Source organism: Nicotiana tomentosiformis, chromosome 6 (assembly GCF_000390325.3).
Source record: "Nicotiana tomentosiformis chromosome 6, ASM39032v3, whole genome shotgun sequence".
Lineage (NCBI taxonomy): Eukaryota > Viridiplantae > Streptophyta > Magnoliopsida > Solanales > Solanaceae > Nicotiana > Nicotiana tomentosiformis.
In genome coordinates, this window is record NC_090817.1 from 118,613,536 (window position 1) to 118,630,405 (window position 16,870).

General features: G+C 35.2%; 2 protein-coding genes across 2 annotated transcripts; one reads left to right on the forward strand and one right to left on the reverse strand.

Moving 5' to 3' along the window:
• Positions 1-1,420: 1,420 nt before the first annotated feature.
• Positions 1,421-5,548, forward strand: LOC104111346 (serine/threonine protein phosphatase 2A 57 kDa regulatory subunit B' kappa isoform). Its single transcript, XM_009621027.4, has 2 exons — positions 1,421-3,450; positions 4,869-5,548. The coding sequence occupies exons 1-2, from the start codon at positions 2,311-2,313 to the stop codon at positions 5,226-5,228; spliced, it is 1,500 nt and encodes a 499-aa protein (XP_009619322.1). The 5' UTR covers positions 1,421-2,310; the 3' UTR covers positions 5,229-5,548.
• A 1,138-nt stretch (positions 5,549-6,686) lies between these two features.
• Positions 6,687-16,552, reverse strand: LOC104111347 (cyclin-A2-2-like). The gene is made up of 13 exons (XM_009621028.4): positions 16,401-16,552; positions 15,040-15,121; positions 13,239-13,591; positions 12,770-13,046; positions 11,506-11,639; positions 11,079-11,171; positions 9,572-9,705; positions 9,062-9,137; positions 7,986-8,062; positions 7,862-7,895; positions 7,629-7,778; positions 7,404-7,538; positions 6,687-7,135 (listed from the first exon to the last, which is right to left on the reverse strand). The coding sequence occupies exons 3-13, from the start codon at positions 13,551-13,553 to the stop codon at positions 7,082-7,084; spliced, it is 1,479 nt and encodes a 492-aa protein (XP_009619323.1). The 5' UTR covers positions 13,554-13,591; positions 15,040-15,121; positions 16,401-16,552; the 3' UTR covers positions 6,687-7,081.
• Between the last annotated feature and the right edge of the window lie 318 nt (positions 16,553-16,870).

Sequence of the window (16,870 nt, forward strand, 5' to 3'; positions counted from 1 at the left end):
CATCCGTGCAAGAAATATGTATTCATCTTCCAACTCGTCTTATAACTGATTAAATAATTGAGGTACACGCAAACTACTCCGAACACTGTCTGTCATAAACATAATAGTATTCTAAACTAAAAAAATACCAGAATTACATGTGCTACTTTTGAAAATAATATATCATAATAAAAAGTTAGATTGGCTATATCTTTTGTGAACTGTATGTATACTATATGCAACAAGAGGGAGAACTATTATTATGCCAAAAGATAAAGAATTATTTGTACGTCTTGTTACGTGCGTCGATTTGTACGATATGGTATGTTATTTTCACATTTCAGGAGTAATTATTGATATCACTTGTAATCAAATTGCATCATACAAATAGTAGATGGTCTAATTGTAGCTACTTTAAAATCAATATATTGTGCTTTATCATCATTTGATACCCTTTTCTATGTAAAAATTGTCTGTACTTATTTTTCGGATATGCAACATCAGTCTCGTATAGTCATATGCATATATTAAAAGTTTTTTCTTTTAAAAAGTAAACAACATTGCGTAAAAACACAAATGAATTGAGAAAGGAAAGCATTAAACAACTAAGGGATCGTTTGATTGGAAACACGTTATTTCATAATTAATTATAGCGGGATTAGTTAGTCAATATTGTTATCTCACATTCCCATATAAATAAAAATAATACTATAATCCCGGAATAATTAATTTCAGGATTAGTTATACCATAATTTGTCCTAATCAAATATGAAATAAACTCATCTTAAATTTAATCTCAAAATTAATTATTTCTTATCTTTCGTACCAAACGAATCCTAAGGTTATAGTCTAGTGTCAATGATATTCTTCCTCACAAATATACTTGAGTTTATTTTTTACCGTTTCTCTCCTTTTTCTTGATCATTATGTTTTTTTTTTAAAAAAAAAAGAGCATTAGCAGTTTGAACAACATCTAGGAGAATTTTTTAAAAAGGTTTTTGAAGGAAAGGTTTGTGTGAAAAATAATTTTTTTGGTTCGTTATAGTTTTCCTTTTAACATTGATGAATATTTTTGTATTAATTTTTTTCGGAAAACACCCTCAAACCACTTTTAAAAATAATTTAGAATCTATTATTCAAAAAATTAAACAAATAATTCTTGGATAAAATTTGGTACGTTTTTTTTTTTCAACAAAAGAAAAATGGCAAGATCGAAGAAGAAATAAAGTTAAGAAAAAATAAGCTTAAAAAGAGAGGATATTTTTCAAATTTGTGTGGTTACTTTGCTCTATTTACATTTTTCTTTTTTCTTCCAGAAGGCCAAAGCTGAGAGGCTGAGACCCACCTGTATTCTCTCAGAATAAATAAGTAAGCAATAAAACTATCTCACGAATCGAGAAGAAAAAGCAGAACATTATTGTGAAAGAAATAAAAAGTAAGCCAGTCATTCAAATTACTGCCTTTATTTTTTTCACTTTTATTACAATAAAATTAATGTCAAAAAGATACAAACAAACAATGATGGACTTTCACCATTTCTCCTCTGCCACCATGCATCTTCGCCAAGCTTCATAATTAAGCTCTGAAACCCACTTACCTTACCTTGTTCCCTACCCACCCCTACCCTTTTACCCCACCACCCACCACCCCAAACCAAAAATTTCCTAATGAAGAAGAAAGCTTTATTACAGCTTGTTTTTCTATATGTATTTATATCTACACATGTATAGATATACATAGTACTAAGTGCATGCAGACATGAATGATGAATGGCATTTTTGTTTTGTTTTCTTGAGCCTTGTTATCAGCATCTGAATCTCCTTCCTCCCCTACCCCCACCACCCCACCACCCACCCACCTCACAATTCTGACAACCACCCACCTCCTCTCTCTGTAATATCTGAATCTTTTTTTATATGTCTATATAAATAGTTCTTCTAATGAATGTGAATGAGATCCAGCCTCTCTCTCTAAAGAATCCAAGGCTGTAGAATTGAGCAAAAAGGTTACAGCTTTACATCATTCTTGCATTTTCTACAACCTTTTTTTGCCTCTTTGTAATCAAGATCTGAACACCCTTTTGCTCATTTTGAGGAAAGATTTGATTTTTCTTCCTTCTTGATGAAGAATATAGTACCCCTTTTCGTTATATAACTCAAAGTTTACTGATTTTTTGGTCAATGGGGTTTTGGCTTAGATCTTGGACCTGTACTAGACATGGTACAGCTCTAGGGTTGTTGCCCTTTACCAGTAATATCTTGATTTGAGTGTGTTCCTCCCCCCCTGTATCTCTTTGAGTCTATTGCTGTGTTATAGATTGTGAAAATCACCATGTGGAAGCATTTCCTGAGTAAGCTTCCTAAGAAAGCACTGAAATCTGAGTCAGTAGATTCAGCAAGAGGCAATTCGGGCTCTCACGGCCCGAATGCAAGCCCGAATTTGGGTTCTGGAAGGCCTAATAGTAGTGCTCTAAGGAGGACCTCCTCAGTTGTGTTCCCAGCAAGTGTGATTGCAGGGATTGAGCCTCTAATTTCCTTCAAAGATGTGCCCAGCTCTGAAAAAATGAATCTTTTTATCAGTAAGTTAAGCCTCTGTTGTGTAGACTTTGATTTCAGGGACCCAACTAAGAATGTAGCAGAAAAGGAACTTAAAAGAGCCACATTGTTTGAGCTTTTGGATTTTGTATCTTCTAATCCACCCAAATTTTCAGAACCTGCAATTCTTGCAATGTGTAAAACTTGTGCTGTTAATTTGTTTCGGGTTTTCCCTCCTAATTATCGGTCTAGCAATTCCCACGCCAGTGAAAACGAGGATGATGAGCCTACTTTTGACCCTGCCTGGCCTCACTTGCAAATTGTGTATGATCTATTGCTTAAGTTTGTAACATCTTCTTCTCTAGAAGCTAAGGTTGCAAAAAAGTATATAAATCATCACTTCATATTGAAACTGCTCGACTTGTTTGATTCTGAAGATCCAAGGGAAAGAGACTGTTTGAAAGCTATCTTGCATAGGATTTATGGCAAGTTCATGGTCCACAGGCCCTTTATAAGGAAGAGTATAAGCAATTTGTTCTATAGATTTGTATTTGAGACTGAGAAACATAATGGGATTGCTGAGCTGTTGGAGATATTCGGAAGTGTGATTACGGGGTTTGCTCTGCCATTGAAAGAGGAGCATAAGATCTTTTTGTCAAGGGCTTTGATTCCTTTGCACAAGCCAAAATCATTGGGTATTTACTTTCAACAGTTATCATATTGTGTTATGCAGTTTATAGAGAAGGATCCCAAGTTGGCTAGCACTGTGATCAGGGGCTTGTTGAAGTACTGGCCCATCACAAATACCCAAAAAGAGGTGATGTTCTTGAGTGAGTTGGAAGAAATTTTGGAAGTTATTAACATGGCTGAGTTCCAAAGATTGATGGTTCCTTTGTTCTGGCGGATTGGTTGCTGCATCAATAGTTGCCATTTTCAGGTAACAATTATGTCGCTAGACGTGTGTGTGTGTGTGTGTGTGTACTAAATTATATCTTTACCTTTGTTTATTGTATCTGAATAGTTGGTCAGATATGGTTCGCTCAAGGATCTATTAGCAAATATTGTGAAAAGAATTCTCTTTCTAATGTATACAGAGGATTCCTACAGTGATCCCAACTAAACTGGGATGAAAAAAAATGATTGATTCATATATTCTTCATCCAGTTGTTTGACAGGATCCTTCCAGATTTACATGCATTTTTTAGTTGTGAGGATTTGTGACATGAAAAAATTCAAAACGGATATCTCAACTGCCTCTAATAGATTTCTAGATCGCAGGCTGGGATTTTTCGTTTAATTTGAGATGGTTTGAGCAATGATTTGAAAGCTTAAGATCTACGAGCCAGAAGGATTTGTTCCAACTCCAAGAAAGTATTCATGAGTTTTTGTCTTTCTAGGCTACTTGAAACAGCAGTCTTGTTAAATGAACTAACAAGTGGTTTCAAAGGGCTGATAGTCAGGGGCGAAGCTACATGTCTTAAAGGCTGGTCAATTGACCACCCTAAGTCGAATTACACTGCGTCGGGGAATTTTTTTCACCTCTTTCAAGTTTGAACACTCTTGAGTAAAATTTCTGGTTTCACCACTATTGATAGTAAATAGAAGAGTGCTGAAGAAGAAACTTTAATATTGTTTGCAAGGGCATTTTTATGGATCAGGTTAAAAAATTTAACGAGAGAACTTGTCAGTAAGAAGAAAAAGATGATGTTTGAAGTGGCCCTTTTATCTGTGGTCATTCTTAGACTAAAAAATTGGAGTTCCAGAGGCTGAGACCAGCTGAACACTTAATTGGATCTTTTATGGATTTAATTTAACAGAACCTAGAAATTCTGGACCAGTTTTGCTACCTAGATTATTCATTGCACTTGAGTGACACCACGCCATATTTGGAGGGTGGTTGAGGGTGGGTGGGTGGATTGTGGTGGAGGGGAAGGGAGACAGAAGAATTAAAATGATTAATTGGTCAAAAGAAAATTTAATTAGTTGTTGGTTTATTTCTGAAAACCTTTATCTTTTTTCTCGCTTCGCTCTTCACTCTTAAATTTTCGCTGAAAGCCTCTGGTGGTGTGATGGGTATACACCTCAGGCCTGTATATTGAATTCCCTTCTGTTGGAAAGGTTGCCGTGTTTGATGAGTTTTTTTGATGTTGCATTAGCTCAGTATTATCTGTTAGTCCATGTTGTGATGCTTAACAGCCATGATGTTAATATGTCTCAATTTCCTCGGCTATTTTCTTACTCTCCCTCCCTCTCTCTCTGTCGTAATTGCATTTCCAAAAAGGTTTCTACTATACCACTTCTGGAACTTCAAAGCCGCTTGTTTGTCATCTTAATAACTGAACCTTTATTGTCCAGGTAGCTGAAAGAGCTCTGTTCCTTTGGAATAATGACCAAATTATCAATCTGATTGCACATAACCGGCATGTGATTCTCCCTATTATATTCCCAGCTGTGGAAAACAATGCTCAGAACCACTGGAACCATGCTGTGCAGAACTTGAGTCTAAATGTAAGAAAGATGTTCTCCGAAATGGATGATGTGTTTTTCATGGCTTGCCATTCTCACTACAAGGAAGAACAGGAAAAAATAAACTTGGAAGCTGAAAAACGGAAGGAAGCATGGGAACGGCTAGAGAGTGCAGCAAGTCTACGTCCACCTATAGCTGGAAACATCGGTGTTCTAGTAATGCCTTTAGCAACTTCAATCACTTGCTAAGAGGCACATCACTCTATCCTTGTCCCCATGTTGCTCGGTGTATGTTCCTCCCAGTTTTGGAGTGACGGGGAAACCAGAATGTCATCATAGGATGGGAAATGGCTGTTGATTGGTGCAGAAGGTTTTTGAAGATCAATCCGATGACAGCCTTAACTGTTGTAACTTAGTACTACAACTGTGTTTGTTTCATCAAATTTCTTCCCTGAAGGAGCACGGGAAGGGGGCTTGGTAATGGGCTAACTAACGTCTGTTTCTTTATTTTCCTTTTTGAACATTTTGTCATGGCCTATTTTTATCTAATTTGGCTGATATTTTCATCACCTTCTTGGCTGGCTTCTTCACTGTTCAGCTTTGCTAGTTGGATCAGTGTGTTTTCATATCATTTTAATATGGAAAAGAAGAAAAAGGAAAAATGGAGAGGTTTCTCTTAAAGTAGCTGGATTGTAGCCTTTTTTGACTCCCACTGTGAAAATTTGTTTGACACCATTTCCTTTTCTTTTGTTCTTACCAGAAAGATGGACTCATTTGTATATTTTTGAAGCTTCTATATTACCATTTCATTTTGCCTCCAACAAAATATTTGTACTAAGTTTGCATCTATTAAAAATGGTTGTAGTGATATTCTGCCAAAAATTGAGGATTTTTTTTGCACCTGTTTTTGAAATAAACGCCAATGAGAATTGGTTAAATTACAAGAATAGAAAGACAAAGAAAAGAAGCTGCTGCAATTGGGTTTCCAGACCTTTTATTAGAGAATAAAACAGAGCAGAGATGACACCATGCTTGTCCTCTTTATACTATTCTGTGTTGTAAAGGAGTACTTTACAGCAAAACAAATTTGAACTTTCAACAATAGCATGGAAGAATACGACCATAATCCACAACCACGATAATGACATCGAATCTTCTTTCACTACTAAAAACAGAAAGAATGCTTTTGCTTTTTTCACATTCTCAACATTTTACACGTGTTTGATAGGCATCTCATTTTCTGTATAAATAATACCAATATTACTTGATACTGCAATTCTGATATAATTTAGACCGAATCCAACATGAGACAACTTCTACATGGATTAGTTTTACAAGAATAAAACACCTAAACAACCAAAATAACCTTGATTTTGTCTTTCTATTTTTTATTTGCTGTGAGAACTAAGGTATAATTGTCAACTTTTACATTATATTTAATGTATATTCAATTTTTATTGCAGTGAACTAAACATTCATTAGAAAAGCATATGCGCTAAATAATCCGTGATTATTAATCCTTGTATTGCATGCCATGCACTATAATCTATGCATAACTGTCAGCAAACCAATATGACCCCTCAGGATTCACATTCTTGTTTGCTCGAAAGGGTCCAATCATGCAGTTTTAAAAGCACCAACCCAACCCCCGTTGCAAACTACCCCTAAACACCTAACAGCCACGTTAACAAAAATAAAACTTGTATCTAGTATGAAAACGGATTTATTAAGCCGAAAGAATAGAAATGTCAAAGGTGGAACCATTTAACAACAGGAGCTTTCAAACAACTCCAAATACATGATAGCAAGTAGCTAACCTGAAATGCTGTTAAGTTACTTCTTACAATTGCCATTTCTTTTAACTTACTGTCTTCGCTTCATTGAAGTCTCCATGTATCTGTAGCACCTGCAGTCTGCTAGTGCCCGTACATGGTAGAACGATACATACTGGTTGAAAGTTGACAGAGGAATGAACAGAAGAATGAGTCAATTTCCAGGAATGGTAGTTTATTGTATGTTAAAGATCAGTCTTTTCGCATGAGAAAAGCAACAATGGATATGCTGAACTTGAACTGGCCAACTGGAGTTAATTTCAGCATTTCTTAGAACAGTGATTGGACTGGCTGCGGAGACGATAAAGTTGCCACGGACTTGAACTGAAATACAAACGAAAGCTTCATTACACTAAAATGATAAACAGCTGATATATGTGGAATGTACAAAAAGGAGAGGTGTATCATATGTATTTTTGTTATAACAAACGAATTGTTGATGCTTTCTTTAAACTCATACTCATTGAGAAAAGAATGAGGTTCTATTATGTTTCAAGCTGAAAATGTGGACCTTTTTGTTCCCCCATTTGTTTGAACATCTTTGCATATCCTATTTTAGCAAAACGAATAAGAAAGATTGTGATACAGTTACCTTTGGTTGTCTATACTTTTCACGAATGGCATTCAGGGTGCTTCCGCTGGTGTTCAGCTGTAAATCTTGCAGCAAAAGAACTATGGTTTTCAGCTCTAGCGCTGTATACCTAGTGTAGTGCTCCAAAGTTGGATTCTGCAAACCATTTCCAAAGTCATTTCGTGGTTGCATTACAATTGCAAAGAGAATGACACATAGGATCAAAGGAGCAAAAAAGTTGCATACCCATGGGTGGTTAGATTGATCAAGTGTCCATTTGGCTAGAAATACAGCCGATGCAGCAGTAATAGACGGAAGAAACTTAAGAAAACTATAGTCAACAAGTGTTAGCTCTGCTAAATAGTTTGCCATGAATTCCAGTTCAACAGAGGGAACCTGCAGGTTGGAGCAATATTTACTTGGTCATATAAGCATCATTTTCTAGGACTCAACCAAAGCAAGAATGCTATCTCATCTACCTCATATGAAGCTTGTGCTGCTTGAACAAATCTCCTAAAACAAAGGACAATGGCACAAATAAGGAGCCTGCTCTCACGAGCAACATGAGTAAAATTTGCATATAATGTTAGCTGTAGGAGGTACCTCAGGAACTTTTTAGTGGTCGGAGCAGCAAGTTGAAAGCCCAAAAAATTCAATACTAGACTTTCCATTCTTACTACCTGACATGCAATATATTAGCCTTTTCACATCCAGAAGGAACTTTAAGTTATATCACAGAAGACCTAAAAAAACATTCTGGAAAATGTTCAGATAATTGCTCAAGTAGGAACAAGTATGCATCCAATATATCGTCAAAAGAAAAAAAGGAAAGCTAAGAGCTAGATGACACAATCTAGCTAGTTCATCTAACAGAATAGGCTAGTCAATTTAGTTCAAACCAGCAAAAGAAAAAATTGTAGGATGAGTGACTTTACTGGAATGGCAGTCAAACGAACTAGCGCAGGAGTATGAAGGAGCAGGTTTTTTACTATTATTGATTTACCAGGATAAATTCTGAAAGAATAGTTGGGATTCATAACGATACAGAATAATATATCGGACCTAGGGCTTAACCCCAAGAACTAACTCATGAGTTGAGGATTGTCAAAACCATATTAAGAGACAACAACCTATACTCTCAACCAATATGGGCCTCTAACACTCCCAGCACGCCCAGTGATGGACATCAGGAGCAGGATAACATAACATGAGAGCCCAACATTGAGTAACCAAACATTGGAGATGGTTACTAATGACCTATATGGGCCTACAACCTATACTCTCAACCAATATGGGCCTCTAACACTCCCAGCACGCCCAGTGATGGACATCAGGAGCAGGATAACATAAGAGACTACAACCTATACTCTCAACCAATATGGGCCTCTAACACTCCCAGCACGCCCAGTGATGGACATCAGGAGCAGGATAACATAACATGAGAGCCCAACATTGAGTAACCAAACATTGGAGATGGTTACTAATGACCTATATGCAAACAGGAAAATAAACTCAAATAAGCAAAAAAAAAAAAAAAAAAAAAAAACTGACACATGCCTCGTACATTAATCAAAACTAAGGTTATTTAACTGCCTTTATTACATAGCCCATCTTCATGTACATCATTCTCCATAATGATAAATAAATCTAAAAATATTACAGCATTTGAATGAGCATACCTCTTCTTTTGAGTAAGTGTTGTCTGTAATAAAGCAAAATTCTTCCACACGAGGGGCACAAATTTCTTCATATTTGCTGGAAGCACAAAAACAAGATAAAAGATTATATGCTGCAGAAAAAATCCAATGAAAAAATACAGATGGAAGTTCAGCTAGTTTCTCTTTTCTGAAGCTATAAAGAATTTCTTAAAATTCGGAAGAGCTCATCACCTTATTGTAAAGCACATGCACATACAAGTTAAAAGAATAAAAGAACTAAGTTAGAAGGCTCTATTTCCCACAAGTTCCCATGGAAAATATAGGGATATCTATGTGATCGACAAATTCAAATATGTAAAAACATTTTAGTTTACCCTGTAACCTTAAAATCTACCAATCATTCATTATACAAAAACTAGACTACATTAAGAAAATATTCAACAGGAAAACATGAATAAAGGAAGTGCAAAGGCCTTCATGATTGGTCAATGGTCATCCTTGATATGATTGTCACAAACGAGAATTACTTACGAAGCAATTAGCATGCAGGTAACTCCGAGCAGCTGCAGCTTTTGTTTTTCAATGTAATTCTCAGAGAGGAACCGATCAATGAGATGTACAGTCAGGTAAAGTGTGTCCGGAACCAGCCTATATTCTTCAGAAACCTGCAAGAGAGGGAACAAGATTGATGGTCAACAGATACAATTTTCACCGTGATGCAAGAAAAAACATATACAAACACTTGACAAGTAGGAAAAGAGCTAATCAAAAGTAAGTCTGAATTCCATAGGCCAGTGCTATTATCAATATGCATAGATGACTGGCAATATGTGTAAAGGCTCGTTTGATTCCCAGTAAAAAAAATAATTCCAGCATTAAATTCTGATTACTAATAGAATGTTTTGGTTGCCATTTTCGTCTCTTGCATAAACAAAAGTGCCTCCATTCCATCTTATGTGACACTATTTCCTTTTTAATTTGTTCCAAAGACACCTATCTATATTTCTTATTTAAAACCGTCAATCAAACATAAGTTATGCAGGGATTATTATACTGCCAAACAAACACTACATTTGTTATGCAGAAATTACTTATTCTAATCTCCCCAACCAAACATTGTACTCCCTCCGTTCACTTTTACTTGTCCACTTTGGACTTTTCACGTCCCTAAAGTAATAATAAATGAAGTGCATAATTTACCATGACACCCATATTAATTGATGCATATTTTTAATGGATTTGAGAAAATGATTTGAAATTAGTAATTAATATTGTGGGTATAACAGGAAAAAAGAAAGTGTCTTCTCTTGATATGCTAAAAGTGACAAGTAAAAGTGAAAATCTATATTTAGAATACTAGACAAGTAAAAGTGAACGGAGGGAGTATTATTTTATGTGATAATATGCTATAATTATTTTTCCTAACCCTCCAACCAAACAACCTCCAAGGGTATTACTGGAACAAACATTTATCAAGTATAAAACCATACACATGTTTCATATTACAATCTCGCATCTAATTTATGATTCAATAAACGAAAAAATCCAAAATATATATATGTACTAAATAATTTAGTTATTACTTTTTACCGCTTACAATCGCAACACAACTTATCAGTGAACCAAACCAAATATGAAAGATCCTGTCATAACTAACATCCAATGATATGCTTTCAGGAAGAAAAAAACATGTGATCTTCAGGAAATATCTCAAAAGAGAAAAAAGGAGAAGTAAAACATAAAAGTTGAACAAGATAATAATGCTCAAATGTAAAGCAAATATTCAGTTGATGATGCATTTGGAAAAGGAACCAACAACAACAACACCCCAGTAAAATCCCAAAAGCATTTGGAAAAGGAACCATTCATCAAAAGATCGAAGTAAAAGAAATCAACAAAAAGGTTATCTACTATCACAAACTTAAGTAGGGGAAAAAGATGAGAGAACATTTTGTTTATTAAGAACAACAAAATACTGCTTAAGATACTTTTTCACATAATATTAAGCATTGTAAAAACATCAAGTAAGCTAACTGACCTCCACAAGCCAATCAATTAGAATACCTCGCATACCCTTGTTAACGTCCCGCTGCAGCTTTTCCATGTAATTAAATGAAGGCCGCCGGTCAAGCTGTTCGTGAGAAGAAAATGTCTTTGAGTAATTGAGAAATAGAAAGCTTTTTTCTTAACAAGTGGTCCTCCTTAGGTTGACAAAGAAAGGGGAAGGGTACATCTCTTAAACTTGTTCAGAAGTATAAAAAACTATTTCACTCCATTGCCAGAAAAAAGTGCTTAAAAGATAAAACTATTTCATTGTTATTATCCATGATAATATTTTTTTAATCAAATACTAAAGGCAACACTATGTTGATGTTGTTTAGATGGTTACAGTTGCTGATGCTATCACTAGACTTATCAGCAGTGCGTCAGTCATTTTCAAAGTAGTGACAGGAAAGCATACAAACCTCCATGGCATGCAAATTGCTATATATATCAGGAGCATATAGACTACACATTAGTGGATCCTTGTGCTTTGAATCTATATCTGCTATACCAAGAGAATCGGAGCCTTCTTGTTTCTGGCAAACCTTGGTTTCATCTGCACGATGGAACAGAAACAAAATAAGGCCCTTCCAGCAAAAACATATCAAATAGAAAGATATCCTTTCAGAACTAGTAATGCTTTCATGCAAATATTAGATGATTAAATGTTGCAAGCAATGACAGATGATCAGCCAGATTAATAAGTTTTCCTGCCAACAATTTGCTTTTTACCTTTCTGGAAAAAGGTTTCTGCAGTTTATCCATTTGTGAACTGACACATTACGCCTTTTATATTGGATACATAAAATACCTATTCCCTTAAAACCACAAACACATGTCACTCGTAAGGTATGCGCTCAATTGGTTTCTTCACCCTTTCCGTTGTGTGCATTACATTGTCTCCTTACTTCCAGTTATTCTAAGATATCCATTTCTTCTGATGGTGCTACGTGTCAGATACTACACATTCAAGTGAGCAAGATCTCTCTTTACAAGTTAATTATCTTAAACTCATTCTTTTTTGCATAGTTATATTATTACAGTTTAATTCTATGAATTTATCTGTGAGAGCAATTAAGGTTGCAGCCATACAGAACAAGGGCTCATGAGGAACAGGGAAAAGAAACAGTTTACTGAATTGAGATTTAATATAATGCAAAATGCAGTGAATAAAGTCTTTACAAACTTCTACTCAAGAGATTGCGATCGAAATTTTAACATTGAATTCAAATCGATACCTAATGTAATGATGATGAGATATCTGAGTTAGACAAAGGGACATAAGCAGTTTTGTACTACTAACGAAAACATATATCATTACAGAACTTCTCGCGCTCTTAGAGAATTGCATGTGGTTCCATCAGAACCTTTCACATAAGGATCAGATTCAACGGTGTTTCATATAAATATAAACTTTTTGGCAGTCCCAGCGATCTTGGTAGAACTCTTCAAAATGATAAAGTTTCCAGAAAAGTTACACTTAACAAGTATATTAGTTGTTGGTCCCTATGAACAAGCAGGCAACAATTATCACAGATTTGAACAGAAACCAGAATTTTTTTTCAAACTTAAAAGGAGCAGACATAGCTCAGTCATGATAGTTGCACTTCAGACTACTTCAAAAGAGGGAATAAATCAGAATATTCGGAAGTTTCAAATCTTGCATGATAGCACACAATATCGTACCTTTTTCTGTTGTATTCAGGACTGCAATGGCTGTAGGTAAACTCCTATTCACAGGCATAAGATCAACAAAACCACACTGTGCTGGAGTGATATATTTACTTGGCTGAGTTAATGTATGGTCCTTGAAGCGTGCTTGTGAACAGTGTTCTTGTGATTTCTCGATCTTTACTTTTTTTGCTTCTTCAATCGTGTTCTCTTTTGTATCTTCATGATGCGGTCTTTTTGCCAAAATAGCAGGTGTCACCTTTGAATTCCTCTTATCAGAGAATTTCTTAACCTATCACCATTAGACAAGTTGACATCATTGGCCACATTTTGATAAATATTGAAACAAAGAGATAGATTCACCACTGAAGCTCCATTCGATGAAACAAAGGCACTAGTTCAATAACCAATATTATGTCCAGCAAAGTGATTTCATTTCGAAAGAGCGAATATGATATAATGAATCTAGAAAAAAACAACTCGCCTGAAATTTGCTTCTATTGATGCAATTCATATATGAATTTTCACAAAGCACATTGGTGACATCCCTGAGAACAGCCCTTCGCTTAGGCTGTTGACAGGCTGTACTAGCATTAGTAACTGGATTATTCTCATCCGAGGCAGATCTTTTGTACTTAGTTCCCTTTGCTCCCAGTCCCTGTTTGTTATCCTGTCTGACAGATGGGTGTCGAGGTGGTAATCCTCCTGATGAACCCAAGGCTTTTGCCCGTGATCTTGTGATTCGCATAGTGGGCTCTTTAAGATTAGAAGATCCAATTGTCATATTTGCATTCCTCATTGATCCAGGTGGTGATATGCCTATTATCTGGGCTACAACTGCACAGCCAACATTACATCATCATAAACTTTCAATAGCCAAAGATAAAAATGGCACATAAAAGTGTTAAGAAAACGATTCTGTAGAAACAAATGCTTAACATGGACCTATAAGCGGGAACTTAACATTAATCTCAAAAGACATATCATAGAACTTTATAAAACAGCATAAACAGTTCTTCAGAAGTGTTGTCAAAGGTGAAAAGCAAGAGAGTGTCGAAGGTCTTGGGGCTTTAGCAAAGGGCCCCAAGACGAAAAAAGAATATATATGTAATGCAAGAAAACACAACTAATAAAAAGGAACGGCAGTTATATAGATAAATATGTAGGGCTTTGACAATATCATTCACCAGCAAGCTCGGGTACATTAAAGTAAAGCAAATAAACGTGCCCAGGTACCATGATAAGAAGATGACTAGTGCATGATCAGTTTTTGACATGACCAGCATGTGATCTAATGGGAATTGAGAAGCTTTTCATCAAAAAACATGAAACTACTATGAACTGGTACAGTAACTTGAACTTGGATTCATCTTATGCCAGATGGAGCTATTGATATAGAAGCAGCAAGTAACATCTACAAACACACAGTCAGAATAGCCAACACTATTGATATAACTTCATAATGTTAGTTTGATTGTAGCATTCATTTAAGCATAAAATTGATTAGGAAAAGGAAGTAAAGAACAAGTGAAAAATTTAGAGGAGTTTTCATTAACTTAGATAATGCAAGTCAGTCATACCAAAAACAAAACAATGTAATAAGCTACAAAGGAACAAGCCGGTCATTACTTTGTTTTCTTCTTTTCGTCAGGTGCGGTCAATATTTTCAAACTATGCTATTTTTGTTACTATGTTTTGTAGATTTTCCCATGACAAACAGTAAAAGACCCACCTTTTCATACAGACTATCTTTTTCCCGACTTTCTTTATTCACTTTAAACTGTTCCATGAAAGATGGTATTACATTTTCGCATGACCACCAGCACCCACTAACAATCTACTAAAAGACACTTAAAGTAAAGAGGTCCAAGACTGTAAGAGAGCTCAAAACAGAAATCTAGATCTTCAAATGCAGCAGGCAAAAGAACCCCCCTTTGACTATAACAAGCGTATATACAATCATATATTCTAAATTAAAGCAGAAGGAAATTATCTGGAGAGAAGAAAAGATGAAAAAGTGCTACAAACTTAATAACCGAAATATCTTTGTGCTAACATCTAACCATTGATAAGAGCTTATCTAATGCTCTATTCGACAACAAACTGCCGAGACTCATATTCTTTTTATGTTCTTACCTTCTAGTTAAGCGTGATTCTAACTTCTTCTTTTTGTTACAAGGAAAGAATAAAGGGCGCCTGCTAAGTGTGATCTAACTGGACCGGAATATCTTAAAATTGACACCATATGTAGGACAGACACCTATATCTTAAAGAGTGAAATTCACCTGCATTGCGTTCCACCACAATTCTAGAGTTTTATATAAATAAGAAGCAACAGTCATAGTACTCTTGAACCAGGGAACAAGCCTGCATCAAACATTTACTTATGAGTTAAGCATTACGGTCTAAAAAGGAAAGATAGCACATAGCATTCGCACGGAAAGTTCTACAAATGCAAAGTAACCTACTCATACATTGTTGCTGCGGATTAAGTCATTCAGTTTCAAAATTTAGCACCTATCCATTCAAAGGTAGACCCTACATATAAGCAATTGGTGCATGCTGGACTTTGACTCTATATGTGTATAATCCACCTCTATGGTCCACTACAAGTTTGAGGGAACATACATACATGTAGGGTGACAACAAGTGAGATACTTTTTTTTTTATAATGACAACCAATGAGATGCTAAATTTAAAATATTAGTATTATATTAAACAGAAAGCAAATAATCAAGAGATATCATTCATCTCAGTCAATGTTTATTCAATTTAATTACCCTTTTGAATGCAACAGATAATTTTTAATTCTAAAAAATCACTCAATTTGATCTACTCAGAAGATTTTCCTAAAAATCCACAAATAAACTCAAACATAAGAAGTTAGCCTAAATTTTCTGAGAATGGCACGACAGATCCGTCAATGTTCTTCAATTGGAAATTCAAGTCCACTGCAAAACTCTATTTCCTTCTAACTTCTAGTTCCACAAGCAAAGCAAAAGTATTAGAAGATTCTTTTTTTTCAAAAGCAACCTGAAAAAATAGAATTAAATAGCTTTAAGATCTCAAAACAAAATATGCACCAGAAATTTTAAATTGTTTTTCAACTGAGAACAACAAATAGGAAAGTACAAATTAAAAAATTCAAATCAAATTTGTTTCGTTAGCAACCAAAGAAATAAATTAAATAGCTTTCCAACCTCAAAAGATAACCAAAATACACCATAAAATTTTTAAAAAGTAAAAACTACAACTAAGAACAAAAATAAAAAATGAAAATAATAATCTATATCATTTTTATAAGTAACCATAAAATGAAAATTAAACAGTTTTTCAACCTCAAAAGCCAACAAAATGCACCATAAATTTTTTATTTTAAAAAAAAAACTACAACCAAGAACCAAAAATATCAAATAAATAAATCCAGAGTCCAAAACTCCGAATAATTAGGAAAATTCAGGAAAAACGCTAAGCTCACAGATCCGAAAGCAAATCCTCCAGGATTTCACAAATAGAGCTCAAAATTTTTAAAAAATTCAAAATCAATTTATCATTCGTCGCAAAATACTGCGATGTTATGGCACATTGCAGCTAATCAACTAGTACAATATACATATCCATTTGTACATATACACGTTGAGCTTACTCTGCATTGTTAATAGCTTATGAGCTAACGACACCGTTAAAATGGAGGTGCCTCGATAGCAGAGCTAGGGTTTCTATATTCTCCGATCAATCAATGTAGCTCGTCTGTGTGGTTTCAGGGGGGCGGGGTGGGGGGAGGGGGAGTGAGAGTGAGAGAGTCATGATACATATATAACACTGTAGATGTGGAAGGGGTAGGGTAGGTAGTGAAGGTGGGGTGGGTGGGGGGTGAGTGAGAGCGGGATGGTCCATAGTTCAAACTTCTGATTCTGAAATGCTAAAAAGAAAAAAGAAAATGAAAGATTTTTTCTAACTACTCCGTCGGGTCCATCTTTTCATTATTATACTATTTTGGTCAAGATTTTAAGAAATTAGAATTGCTTATTCTTTTCTAAAAACAAATCTTATTTTTTGAGAGTTAAAAGGGTCTAACCGAATTTTTAAAAATAAGTGATTTTGAATAATAGTTGA

Coding starts and splice junctions, on each gene's coding strand:
- LOC104111346 (XM_009621027.4), top strand. CDS start 2,311: ATGTGGAAGCATTTCCTGAGTAAGCTTCCTAAGAAAGCACTGAAATCT. Junction 3,451..4,868: donor TCAATAGTTGCCATTTTCAG/GTAACAATTATG, acceptor TTTATTGTCCAG/GTAGCTGAAAGAGCTCTGTT.
- LOC104111347 (XM_009621028.4), bottom strand. CDS start 13,553: ATGAGGAATGCAAATATGACAATTGGATCTTCTAATCTTAAAGAGCCC. Junction 8,063..9,061: donor ACACTTACTCAAAAGAAGAG/GTATGCTCATTC, acceptor ATTGCATGTCAG/GTAGTAAGAATGGAAAGTCT. Junction 7,779..7,861: donor CAGCACAAGCTTCATATGAG/GTAGATGAGATA, acceptor TCCAACCTGCAG/GTTCCCTCTGTTGAACTGGA.